Source organism: Lampetra planeri, chromosome 7, assembly GCF_965212315.1.
Source record: "Lampetra planeri chromosome 7, kcLamPlan1.2.h2, whole genome shotgun sequence".
Lineage (NCBI taxonomy): Eukaryota > Metazoa > Chordata > Hyperoartia > Petromyzontiformes > Petromyzontidae > Lampetra > Lampetra planeri.
Genome location: NC_136113.1, coordinates 7187995 through 7202049, shown reverse-complemented (window position 1 = coordinate 7202049; position 14055 = coordinate 7187995). Strand labels below are relative to the sequence as shown.

Sequence of the window (14055 nt, the reverse complement as noted above, 5' to 3'; positions counted from 1 at the left end):
GTCGTCACGCACGCGTCGTGTCGCCCTAAGACGTCACGACGCCCGAAGCCGCGACGTCGACGTCACGACGTAAAAGGAAGACGCTACACGTGCACCGCAACGTCACGTAATGACGTGATTGCGCAATTTATATCGAGTTACGGGCTGGTTACAGATGTCTTGTGACCCCCAATTAATTGACCCTTAACATTGTCTTCCGTTGCATATGTATGTTTGCGTTAAATAAACCTTACTTTTAAACAAAGCAATATTACGTTTCTGATAATTAAATGGGGGTTACAAGACACTTTGACCACCACGTACATTGCATATATACACTACGGCATTTGTATGCAGTTCATAATATGCGGATGTCACGGGGATACAGAATGACGTCATGTCGGTCAAACTCGAATGTCACGAGCGTTAAGTCGCACGTCACGACGCACGAACGGCGGTGAAGCAAGGAACGTCAATCCCCACCCCACCCCCACAAGGGCGTGGCTCCCTCATTGCAATGTCTCCACGTCCTAACAACGACGTCACGCCGTGGTAAACGTGACGTCACGCCGTGGCAAACGTGACGTCATCACGCACACACCGAGACACCGACCAAGGACCTCCCCCCCCGCCGTGCGGCGTCGTCGTCGTCCGCTGGAGCTGAAGCCGCGGACCCCGCGACCCGCGGAGCTCGCCGGGGAGGCCCCGCTCATGTTCCCGCCCTACGTCAAGGTCCGTCCGAGCTCTCTCGCCACGGGAACCGTGAGGGTGGTGGTGGTGGGGGGGGCGACATTGGGTGATGGTTTCGAGGGTTCCCCGCGGCGTCCATGAGGTTGGGGGGGTGGAGGGGGGAGACGAGGCTCGGGCTCACTGCGTGTGGCCCCGGGTCCTGCGTGTGGCCCCGGTCTTTCGTGTGGCGGCGTTGGACTTTGGGCGCTGTGGGGGTTGAGCCGAGAGAGCTTTTACGCAGCGCGTCTCTGTGTGTCACCCTGTGTGTGTGTCTCCCTGTGTGTGTGTCTCCCTGTGTGTGTCTCCCTGTGTGTGTGTCTCTGTGTGTGTGTCTCTCTGTGTGTGTCTCTGTGTGTGTCTCTCTCTGTGTGTCTCCGTGTGTCTCTCCCTGTGTGTGTCTCCCTGTGTGTGTGGGGAGCGGTGGTGTAGCGATTAGCGCGCTGCGCTATGAACCCGGCAACCCCGGTTCGATTCCCGCTCGCAGCCAACACCACCAGTGATGATTATCTGAACCGGTTCTAGGCCTCCCCTAGGTCGACTCGGCATCAATTGAGTACTCGGTGCGATGTGAAAACATCGCCACTGGGGAGACAAAGGCGGCCGGGCGTGGTGTTGGCCACCCTCGTGTGCCTTGCCGTCCTTTATAAGTACCGTACTCGTGCTTGACAAATTCTCGCAGTTTAGTTATAGGTTTGAGATGTGGGGGTGAGACTGTGCTGTAGTCTATGCCCCCCCCCCTCTCAAACAGAATCGCTGTTTGTGATGAAGGGATAGTAATCGTCAAAGTAGGTGGGACACGAATGCGGCTGAGATACGTGCATGGAAGGATACGGTTCGATCAGAGGTTGATTAGCGGCCACGGCTATCGTCAGTGGCAGGTCATTCCTGAACTCGCCCCACCACACACCCTTCGCCAACCCGCACTGATCAGGATCAGCATTGATAAAAGTGTGGCGACTAAGCAACCTCCATGCCCTACACGGTGTGGGGGCGTCCTTCTTGCGGCAGCAGATTGATCAAATACTGGTGAACGATATTAATGAATCGTTAATCGAATATAGGAAATACACGTTAAAGGCCTCATTTGGTTCCAAGACGATCGGAACTTGACCTCTTTCACCCTAAAAACATAGTTTGTCATTTAAACACGCAGTTTTAATAAATAAACGTGATAGAACATATTAAAACATCAATGAATAAATAGAGCATATATAGGTGCATAAATAGAAGATCAAATAAAAAAACGTATCTTAGGCTAATAAGATGTTTTCCTCACTCTCGTCTTCACATTCATTTTAGGGGTCAATGTTATTTCTTTCATTTAACTTTGAAGTAAAAAAAACCCACTAAGTATTCAAGGGAACTGTTTCCATAAGCAACGCACCGTCAAACATTGAAATTCTGGCCGCCAGTTGCTCTCAAAACGGTGATAAAAGGGCGTCGCTGGTTGGCTGAGGTCTGCAGCGTTCACTTCGGAGCGGTCCGATTGGCCGAAATTGGCGGCCGCGTGGTATTGTAAACATGTCGTTAATCGAAAATGTCTCGTTAAAAGAAACAATGGGATCCAGGCGGATCGTTAATCAATATATCGTTCATCATGGCATCGTAAATCGAGGGGGCACTGGTTAGCATATCAATTCAAGGTGGGGGTCTAAAGTAAAGACATGGGTTTCTTGCTATAACTATAAGTTAAAGAGAAGACGTAGTTAATGGTTTTAACGAATTAAAAACAAAGTAGAATTGTCACCTGAGCCAGGGAATTAGACCTGGGCAGCGTGTCAAGGTCGCTGGCATTCTCTTCCCTCGGCTACAGCATCACACCTTACCGAGATATGGTGGGGGAATTTATAACATTGAGTCTGATAAATCGGCAACGTTAATTTCTTCTAGCTATGTCACGCCAGTAAGTTGGCAGGCAACATACCACACTTGTGAAATGGTGGTGATGCCCAGAATAAACCAGTGTGGAGGCATGGGCTGTTTGAGGTTGTGCTACTGATGCCACGTGGGGTGGGCACTCCCCCTGGCATCTTAAACAGTAGCGGCAAGTGGGCAGTGAGGTGTTGGCCTTAACCGTGACTGCTTGGCCGATATCCTTACATGCACTGCAATATCAGGGGCTGGCCGTACGTAGCCTTAGAGCAGTGCTGCACACGGGTGTTCGCTTAGCAGGTGGTGCGGACGTTGCAGATGGAGATGAAGCGGTGGCGGCTTCGCCCGAGCGCCTGCGCGCTGTTGCTCGGCTCAGCGCTGCTCGTGCTGCTCTTCTACGTGGGGCTGTGGTGCAGCGCCAGCATGGGCCTCCCCGATGCCGAGCTGCGTCTCGACCCCAGCGAAGACGGTGCCGCGGCAGCCCAGGGGAGGATGTTCTACGGCATCATGTTTGACGCCGGAAGCACAGGCACCAGGATCCACGTGTTCATTTTCAAGCAGCTCAACAAAGGTGGAAGGAATCATAAAATATTGAATTTCGTTGGTGTTGATTGATCAGTAGAATTTATGTTTCAGTCCGTTATCATTATGAACGAAGGTGCAGCTTGTGTATTTTCTATTTAAACCTTTCCGAGCAAAGGTGCAAAATGTCAAGTATCCAGCAATAAACGTAAAAATTGTGATAAGGGGTAACATTGCGGCTTGGAATGGGCAGCCTTATAACAGCTTGTGAAAAGAGACGAATGGGAGAGGATTTTCCAAAGTCAAGTCGTGTGTTGTGTCCTGCAATGTGGTGGTTGAACACAGTCGTGTTGTGTCCTGCAATGTGGTGGTTGAACACAGTATGGATGCCATGATACTAACCGTATGCAGATAATATAAAAAATTATTTAATCAATTGTATAATTTTGGAATGTTACATCCAATTAGTTTGACTAAACTTTACTTTATTTTTAAAGAAAACTCTTCAGCAATTTCTCAAATATAAAAAAAATAACTATTGGAGAAATAAAAATGTCGCTTTGTGATAAAAATATATATATTTAGCTTTTCTGCCTTAATAGTAATTTTAATGAGGTTATATATTTATTTTATTGTATGGTGTTCATTCATGTAGCCAACCTGCCGGAGCTGACAAGTGAAGTGTTCCTTTCCATGAAACCTGGCCTCTCGGCATACGCTGACCACCCAGAACAGGTGATGCGATGCACAAACTCCACACAAAACATTCAATTATGCATAAAAGAACAACTAATGTGGCATAGCACAGGTAGCATGGGCCCTGTTGCAAAGAATCAAATGTGGTCCCTTATAAAAGTTCCCCCCTCTTTGAGGCACGGCGCCTGGGCCCATCCAGCCCGTCAGCCCCGGTGCAGTTACCAAATATTGCAGATACATGATGGCTTACCAAGGAAAACAATATCCAAGATAATTATACACATAGCAATTGTTTTAGATCAAAGCAAACTCTACAAAACATCTGTACCACCCACCAGGAATGTCAGCAAGTGATGTGACTGGCATGCTTCAGGCACTTGTAGCTGATGCTTAAAGAGCCTGAAGAGAAAGGTGGACTGGTGTGTAAACAGTTCTGTAGTTTCAGCTTTTCAGAGATGGGATCACCAGGATGTTTGCCTTGAATACAAATACTTAATTTGAACAAACTACATAAATTTTAAAACTAAACTTTATGTGCTTTTGCCCTCCGAAGGACACCGTGTATTCCTTCATATTTCAGATACAGGGGTTGAAAAAGAATCTTGATATTTACTAATATTTGTAAGATTTAATATAGCTTAAAACTGTTTCTTACAGACTGGCTGGCGTTTTTGTACGTTATAGAACATTATTTACATGAAAAACTCATGCTTAACATTTACTGTTGAGTCTGCCTTTAAGGCAAGTAAGTAAACATATTTTAACTGTTTACAAGGGAGTGTACGTCATTGTGTTTTAGTTTTCAGCCGCCCCATTCATGTCACTTTAGCCTCACTTAACAATATATGATGTTTTTCCGATGTATTTTCTGGTTGTACCATGTGTTGTTTTTGTGAAAACACTTTCGTACAGTACATCTGGAAAACTACAGAGTAATATGTGAAAAGTAACTGCTCCCTCCACCTCCCACCCCTCAATGTGATCCAGAGTGTGCAGTCCATAGAGGAGCTGCTGGCCAAAGCAAAGAAGGCCATCCCTGAGACACAGTGGCAAGAAACCCCTGTGGTGCTGAGGGCCACGGCAGGCCTGCGCCTTCTACCTGGCCGGAAAGCCGATGTTTTGCTAGAGCAGGTGAGCATGTGCTATGTGCAGGGCCTTGTTCATTTTTAAACATTAAGACAGAAGACCTCATCGTTTGTGTGAATGTGCCTGTGGAAATGGCCATGGTCATCATCAGTTGTGAAAATTTGAACTGGTAATAGGCCTCACCGAGGTCGATCCAGCCTTAACTTAGTTCCTGGTGCAATGTGTAAACATTTACACGGGGGAGCCAAAGGCTGTGTCGCAGCACTCTGTAATGTTCCGTGCGGGCCTTGATAGGTGCCCAAAAAATAACAGCACTTGCCCAATAGTCTATATAGGGTATATTTATTGTTTTTGTCTTTGTGCAAGTATGTAATTATAAATGGACCACAAACAGTTTTAAGAATAATCAATTTTTTTAATTTGATGTTTTTTCACCAATTAAATATAATTTGTGATTACGGAATTGATACTATATTAATAAATGTAAACTTTTCAAATCCCGTTCTCATACGTTTTTCACTCTTAATTTATAAGGTGTTTATTTAAAATTATTAGGGTTTCAAATATATCTAATAATGTATTACACATTTTAAATATTGCTCGCATCTTTTCACAGGTGCGAAATGTGTTTGACAGGTCCCCATTCAAAGTGCCAAAGAACAGTGTGGAGATCATGGATGGTGCAAATGAAGGTGTGAGTTTGAACTAATTTCATTGTCCTTTGCAAAATTCATCTAGTGCATAAAACTGAGAGGACATTGTTTTCTTGACACGGCTCTGTTTGGTTTTTATTTCAAGGTATTTCTTCATGGATCACAATTAACTTTCTTCTCGGTAAGTGTTTTTTTACATTAAATACAGTCTAGTCTTAACATGCGCTATTGCTTAGACTGCCCCTGGTACACACATCTTACATCAGTTGCAGTCAATATATTGACTGCCTTTTAAAATAGAATATATTTATAAACAACTTAAGGCAGTCTCTGAAATGTGTCTAAAATATAATACGTTATAAAAATAGTGTCCCACTTGAAGGATGGCACAGGTGGGGAGAGCACAGTGCCTCTTTTTCCCATGGGAACCATTATAGTTAGCAGTAGTCTCTCCATGTTCTTAACTTGAACATCTTATATTCTGTTGTGAGGTGTGGTACGTGGTCTCCTTGGTCTCGAGAGATGTATCCACTCCTGTACTATTTTACAGGAATTCTACGAGGGCCAGAAGACAAGTTGTTTGGAATACTTGACCTCGGAGGCGGCTCCACGCAGGTTACATTTTTGCCCCAGAAGCAGGTAAGAAGCATGTATGTATCACAGTATACACTAAGCTCACAACGTGCAGTATGTATAGTTACATCTGGAAATGGCAGTAATCCAAATTGCTGCTGTCATAGTTAATAAGAATACATCAACCCAATACTAAATAAGAATACATCAACCCAATACTAAATCATTCCACTGTCTCCTAAGTCCAATCCTGGATCAATTTCAAGATTCCACTCACCATCGTCAAGTTCCTCCATGGACTCGCCCCATATCAACCTCTCCACCCTTAATCTAACTACTGTCCTCTATGCACTCTCTGCTCCAGCAAACAAGGCTTCCTCTCGAAGCTGCCAGTCATCATTCACTCAGTGCCATGTGACTCAATCGCTTCTGCTGAACTTATCGTGTGGAATTCCCTTTCCCCAGCAACCAGTGCTGTCAATTAATTGTCCCTGTTCAAGTCCAAGCTTAAGGCCTTTTTTCCCCTCTGCCTATGACTGACTGCATTGAGTTGTAGTCGTATGAATCCAAATTTTAAGTTTGGTATTTCCACATTCATTATTTTCATATAAATAGTTGTATTTGAACTGCTAATTTATAAGGAAATAATTTGTAATTGAATAGTTATTTTTTAAATATTTTAACAATGCAGTATGCAGCCTATGCTCACTCTAATAATGCAGTCCATGTTTACTTTAATACAGTATGTTTAACTTTTGCAGTCGGCTTCGGATGCAGATGTAACATCCTTCAAAATGTTTAACAAAACGTTCAAGATTTATTCCCACAGGTGAGTTCTACACAATAAATGATAATGACATTGGTATATGATTATAATGTATTGAACGTATTACGGTATTTCAACTGAGTTGCTTTGTTAATTTGTATTTTCAGTTACCTGGGTCTGGGTTTAATGTCGGCAAGACTGGACATTCTGGGAGGAGATCCAGGGGAAGCCGGTGGGATAAACTTTTTTCCTTAATACTGTAATACTTTTTGCTTCTTTCGGTAAAGTCACGTAGGTATAAAAAGTTAAGTAAATCACTACGTTTCTGATACAACACAACACAAACGTCTGTCATCAGGTGGGAACAATCACAGCAAAAAACAGTTGCTGAAATAGACAAAAAAGCTGCGATTACCAGGGGGTTATATATGCGAGGGGGGGGGGCAAGGATAGAGAGGGTGGAGGGAAAAGGAGGCAAATGAGACATTGAGAGTCAATAGCCTGAAGAGCCAGGGGCGGTACTTGGACACGTAAGGCAAATTTCTAAATGATGGGACTGAGCAGGGCTGGGTGTAAGAGACTGGAGATGCGGATACGAGAGCAAACTGTAAAGCAGTTAAGATTTTACCTGGTTGATAACATCCTTCCAACGATTGCTCAATTTGTATCTATCTTCTCGGTTGAAGTTATGTCTGTTTATATATCTGGATGGCTTCATGAACAAACCTTTGATAGTAGCCAGAAGGTTTGCAGAGCACCCTTGGTCTTGGAGAAAACAATGCTGTAATATCTTCTTGGTTCTTTTGGTAAAGTCACGTAGAAAGGAAGTAATAAAATAATAAAAATAAAACATAATAAAATAATTCTCACGACGTTTCGGCCACAACACAAGCAGCCGTCCTCAGGTGAAGACCAGGTCTGTCGAGGCGACAGCGTCTTGAGAATTATTTTATTATGTTTTATTTTAATTATTTTATTACTTCCCTTCTACGTGACTTTACCGAAAGAACCAAGAAGATGAATCCCTGCAGTCACGAAAGCTTTAAATCGAAATTTAATGCTGTAATACTTAACAAATATATATATTTGCCATTAGAGGGCAACCACTTTTACTTGTTTATAGCTTCACATAACAGTTCACGAATACATACAATGCTATTTGCAGTCCTAAAGAGTGGAGTGGGAATGATTATAAATTATGAATAACCACATGTGTTTTGCATTCACATGGCAATGTTTCCTGCTTATTTATGTTGTTAAATTAACAAGTTGTCTGATGCAGTATCACATGTATGTAATTCAGCATGTTGGGGTTACGAGTTGATCAATAATTCAGGTTTATGAACCTTCCAAATCTCCTGGACTGCGGGTTGGCCAAGAGATAATACTGCAAATTGATTCTTTAAACCATCTGTGCAGAGCCTTTAGTGTATTTCTCTGATGTGCGTGGTTTAACCGGGTATTCCGGTTTCCTCCCACATACACAATACTCTTTAATTGAAGTGGTAAAACATGCAGAACCCTCCTGAAAGGGTGTTGACTCAGTAGGATGTTCTGGCATAAACAGGATTATCAAATAGTATTTTAAATATTTTAGACTTCATACCTTCTTTATATTCAGAGTAGATATTTCGATATGAAAACAAATGTCAATTTTTACTTGTGTAGGCGGAAGGCGGTTGCTGAGTCCTTGCCTTCCCTCTGACTACAAGGGCGAGTGGAAACAGTCAAGCGTCACCTACTTGATCGGGGGACAGAAAGGCGGTGGGTATCTGGCTGTTGGGTCATTAAGTGCTACTGATGAGGACTCGTTTAATGCTGCTCTCATATAAAAACTCATAAGAGTGCTACGGTTTAATAGGGAAGTGTGCCATGCACATAAAATGTCAAGAACTGTTCTGCACTATTTCTATAAATTATTTGGTGTGCAGTATCCATTTCTCTTTTTTCTTTTGTAATAAGTGGAACCTTAATTAGGACTCCATAAAATATAGAATTTGTATTACTTTATTATTAAGGGTTGGAGAAGGTAGCCTTCACGCGGCCCACCAGTTAAGCGTCTCATCGCATGACTATTACCATCACTTTTAACTTTTTGTAAATTGGTTATATTTTATTTATATATCTCAGATATTCGATTTCGAGTACATGTAAATCCCGTCCAATATCGGTCTTTTTAGGGGCCAAAATACCAGCCAAAGAAGAGTGGGACGTGCATTGAGTATATCAACTATACCTGGAAGACCTCTCGGGCAAAGTGTGATGTACTCGCCAAATGTTTACATCAAGAAAACATTGACATTGTGCTCAAGGGAAACCCCTGCCAAAGACAACTGACTCACGACCTCTAAAATCAACAGATACGACTTAATTTCAATCATCTGAAATATGGCCTCGCCACTTACATCAAGGCCTTAAAGATTGTGAGGTGATAGAATAAATAATTGCCAACAAAAACATCGGTCATCGGAATAGGTCATGTGTCCGTGATCAATGTGTACAAACCGCCGAAGAGTCCTTGGCCAACTCCAATGATCCCTATTGCAGCCTATATATTGCTGTATGTGGGCGTCTTTAACAGCCACTGCACATAATGGGGCCACTCCACAAACAACGGACTGGTTATCCATAAACGATCTATATCTGCTTTTCAATCCTAATCGCAGAAGCAGTTTCCACTCCGATGGAAACAGGAGTACAAACCAGACCTCTGCTTTGTGTCCAAAAATCACCACGGCGTCCCGCTTTCCGCAATGAGGCAAATCGTAGGACTGTTTCCCAGAAGCCAACACCAGGGAGGTTAATAATAAAAACCTCATCGAGGACCCTACCACTGCTCCACGTGGCATTCATCTGAAAGCTGTGGTGCTTCATCAAACGTCTCAAAACAACAACTGTTTGCTTTCGTTAGTGCGACTGCCGCCACCCGAACAAAACAATGGACCATATGAACAAGTGCATTCTATGCCCGTTCTCCAGCGCACTGGGACAGTGTTAGTCGCTTTGGTCCCGAAGTTATCACGTGGCTAAAAAACTTAAATCTGGACTTATAATTTACACATACTTGCCATATTATAGAAGGACAATATTATAAAGTATATATTTCACATATTGCTCAATAATGAAGACAATTGTGTGACATAAAACTGAATGCATAAATGTTACCATGCACACATTGAAAAATTACACCTTGGTATGTGTGTCGGTGTGAACTCTGTGGCATGCAGCCAGCTTTAGCCTGTGTGCAATGAAAGTTGAGAAGATGCTGTCAGGGAAAGTGGAGCAGCCTGGAGGCATTCACCAGCAACACTTCTACGCCTTCTCCTACTACTTTGACAGAGCTGTCGAGTCTGGCCTCATTGGTGCGTCCTAAACTATAGTAACTGACCGAAACGTGTTAGAATTCTGAAGTATATAAAAAATTGTTTTATTTATAGATTTTCAATAAAATACTGCAATATGGTCAAATGTGTGTTTATAGCTTGTGCTCTTGTGCTGTATAATGTGCTCTTAAAATACGATTTAAATCAGTGGATAATCTAACCCACTAAGAAATAACAGCAAGTTCTCCTCTTTGTTTACAGCACCGGAAGGCGGCACTTTGAAAGTTGGTGACTATGAAGACAAAGCCAAAAGCGGTAACTAACCTTTTACCCCAATAATGTACTTTACACGCGATTTAAACAAATTTATAGCAGCTCAACTTTCATTGCGATTTGATATAAAACAAAAGGATTGTACACTGGAGGTAGATGCTTGGTCATGGATATGTTTCATCATAGTTGTATATGGCCTCGCAGTAGCACGCTAGTGCATCCGCTGCTTGCTGCAGAGGTTCACAGTTCAAATCCAGCGGCCGCATTGATTATTGAAGTGGGTGTCATAACCATAATATTACTATGCACTGTCTGTTTCACGGTGGAAATAGAAGATCCCCTGATATAATTCGCAAGAGTAGACCATTGTGCGCTAGCATCGGGAACCAAATTTGCCAAAATCGAAAATTACCCAATTGGGATTTCACAGCAAACATTGCACCAAACTGGTATAGTTTAAGGCCCAAGTCTCTCATGAATATTAGATTATCCTGGCTTCTTGGGTTCTCACCTGGTTAAACAAACTTGACTGAACTGGTATATGGGGACTGTTTAATAATTGGCCCTCGTGGCTGTGCTGATCTTGTGCAGTTTGTGATGGCAAGCAGGCCATCAAGGGTGCCGACCCCTTTCTCTGCATGGACCTAGCATATATCGCAGGTTTCTTGCAGAAGGGCCTGGGCTTCAGCAGAGACACTCCTCTGCAGGTGAGTTTACAATGTGTTGATATTGTCAATTGGTAATATGTGCTGAAGGAGTAATAATTTAGACTCGTTTACATTATATTAATAATCATTGACACTAGAAATTCGGTTTCGGCACCGAAAGTTGGCAAACTCTTTCGGCATAGTTTCTGTTTCGGTCGAAGCCATAAAGTTGACTTTCGGTTTACTTTCTTTCGGTTTTGGCCGAAACTGATATTGACTTTCGGTCGTCATTCGTCAACCGAAGATCTATTTTTTGAATATAACGCTAGTGCTACGTCTATCACTCTGCCTATCGGGCCGGTTAGTCGGCGCTAGGCAATCCTATGCGATAGGCTGCAAACACAAACACATCATCAGCAGCAGCTTGGGAGCGAGGTTACAGCCGCAACCATGGTCTGCTAATAAGAGGCCGACTGAAATTTGGTTTCGGTTTCGGCGCCGAAAGTTGGCAAATGGCCTCTTTCAGCATAGTTTCTGTTTCGGCCGAAGTCAAAAAGTTCATTTTCGGTTTACTTTCGGTTTCGGCCGAAAGTAAATCTTTAACTTTCGGTCTAGTTTCGTTTTCGGCCGTTTTCTGCCAAAACCAGAAATTCAGTTTTGGCCGGCCTCTAATTGACACTGCAACATGAATACATGTCAATGTTGCTTTCCTGTATTTGACCAATACAGCTAAACTAACAGTATAATAATAAAAATAAAATACTTCGATTTCATAAATCAACTTTTATAAAGAGGTTCACGATACATTTAATGGCCTATTTGTCTTGCATTATATTAACGTGCATGCTGTATTTGTCCATATATTAAATGTGTGTATTATTAACCTTGAATTTCATTTTGTGGTTTCACAGTTGGCCAAAAAGATAAACAATGTTGAGACTGCCTGGGCTCTGGGAGAGACGTTTCATTTCATCGATTTTATGCGCTAAAGACTCATGATGCAATCAATTCTGCTAAGCCAATGTGGCGTTTTGTTAAACTACATGTAATGTAAAAATTCCGAACACCATCACGTGTTGTTGTATATTTGTGCATCTAAGTCTAAGAAAACTCCATTTACACAGTTTCTTTTTTTTTTAAGAAAACCACACAAGATCTCAGACCAACCTACAATTATCAAGCTTGTAAATGTTTCAAAGTGCAATTTGCCCATTGTGGTAAATGGTTAAATCAATCAAAATTACTATAATATTTCTTCATAATCTGAACTTTAAGAGAACAGATATTTCCAAGATTCCATATAAAAGATCGAACAGTTTCAACTTCAGTGTATACCTTTAAGAAATATAGCGCTGGGTGCACTTTTGGGGGGGGGAAATGTGAAACGGTTGTTTTGCTCATGTTTAATTTCTTATTTGTGTAAATTTGTAAATTGACACTTGGCAAAACAGCTGCTGTAAAATATAAAGTACATGCATGTTGTAAGCCACAGTCAGAGGGTTAATGCAATGTTCATTGTACAAAGCACAAAAACAAATTGTACATTTCTTCGGTTTCTTTATGGCCTCAAAAATGTGAATTAAAATGTACTGTTCACTGTTATTGTATGAAAGTTCTACAATCATGTGAATTACTATAATCTCATTGTGGTATGCAGTAAGGTGTAGAATTAACAGCAAATAACTTTACACTGCCATACTAATGTCAATACACTGAAACCCATTTCTATACAAAATATCTACATATTTTATCTTTTCACATTGCAGTAAGATTTGCAATTCACTATAAATAACACCGCTTTTTGAACTTCCAATACGATGCACATGGAAAAAGTGAAGCAGAATGGACAAATATTTGGCTGCAAGGCAGCTTTCTATCCTGTTTCCATGACGGTACCACCAATAATAATACTAAATAATTGCCGTAATTTGTTTCAGCAGCGGTGATAAGCACTCCAAGCCACGCAGAACTTTTTTTTATTATATTTGGTTTGTCGAAACGATACATTGCTTCAAATCACAAACACTTGTGGAATGGTTATGTCACTGATTGCACATTGCCAGTATTCATCTGGCACGCTTAATCATGTAGTTGCACATATGTCAAGGAATCATGTTGAATGTCACGTTTAATTACTCGACAGTATTTTTTTCTTAATCCAAATGATAATTGCTCATGCATATGTCTACAATCTTAGGCCTGGCTTAGATTATGAAAATCTATTCACTTGCGATACTAATGATGGCATCACTATATATTTTAGCAGTTGTAAATAACATGTGTTATTGAATCAAAGACAAACGCCCATGTGGATCTTGTCAGACAAATGATCTTGATTTGTCCTGCACTTTCCATTGTTTTGCTACACTTCCAAGCGGCTTGCATTTTGCAGTCGATGTACAGCATTCATATTTTAAAGGGTCATTATTTGGTCATCATGATTTGTTTTTATTATTCAATGCCAGTACTTGCAGGTTCTTAAAATGTGTGGAAAGTGCAATGCTTTTTCATGCTGTTTGAGCAAGTGTCATTTGTTAGAAAGATGCAAGAATAATCCAGTAACTATGAGGTTGAAAACTCTGAACATGAGGTATAGCTAATTTGTGGTTAATGAGTTGATCTAAAGTGTGCATGTTTTCTGGGTGTTCCGCATCTCCAAATAAATGGCAGATTTGTTTTGTTATCAGTTATTGCAGGTTATTTTTAACATGTCATTTGGTGTTTAATACATTTATATTTTTACTTGGGAAAAATAAATTACAAAAAAATCCTGGTTGTAAGTCTGATCATATTTATTTACGAAACATTTTGCTTTATTTTCGTTTTTTAGTTACATCTGATTTGTATGTACAGCACAGTGTTGTTTTTTATGTTACCCGACCCCATGGCAGTCTCAAACTTGTTTCCACTTTCTGGGCTTTGTGCTATGAAGAACC

At 41.6% G+C, this 14055-nt stretch overlaps 1 protein-coding gene across 1 annotated transcript; it reads left to right on the top strand.

The window, feature by feature from the left end:
* The first annotated feature begins 589 nt into the window (after window positions 1–589).
* Window positions 590–13802, top strand: ENTPD5 (ectonucleoside triphosphate diphosphohydrolase 5 (inactive)). Its single transcript, XM_078596174.1, has 14 exons — window positions 590–711; window positions 2878–3151; window positions 3758–3837; window positions 4786–4929; window positions 5501–5576; window positions 5683–5718; window positions 6088–6176; window positions 6872–6939; window positions 7044–7108; window positions 8545–8640; window positions 10104–10238; window positions 10461–10514; window positions 11064–11179; window positions 12031–13802. The coding sequence occupies exons 1-14, from the start codon at window positions 691–693 to the stop codon at window positions 12106–12108; spliced, it is 1332 nt and encodes a 443-aa protein (XP_078452300.1). The 5' UTR covers window positions 590–690; the 3' UTR covers window positions 12109–13802.
* The last annotated feature ends 253 nt before the right edge of the window (window positions 13803–14055 follow it).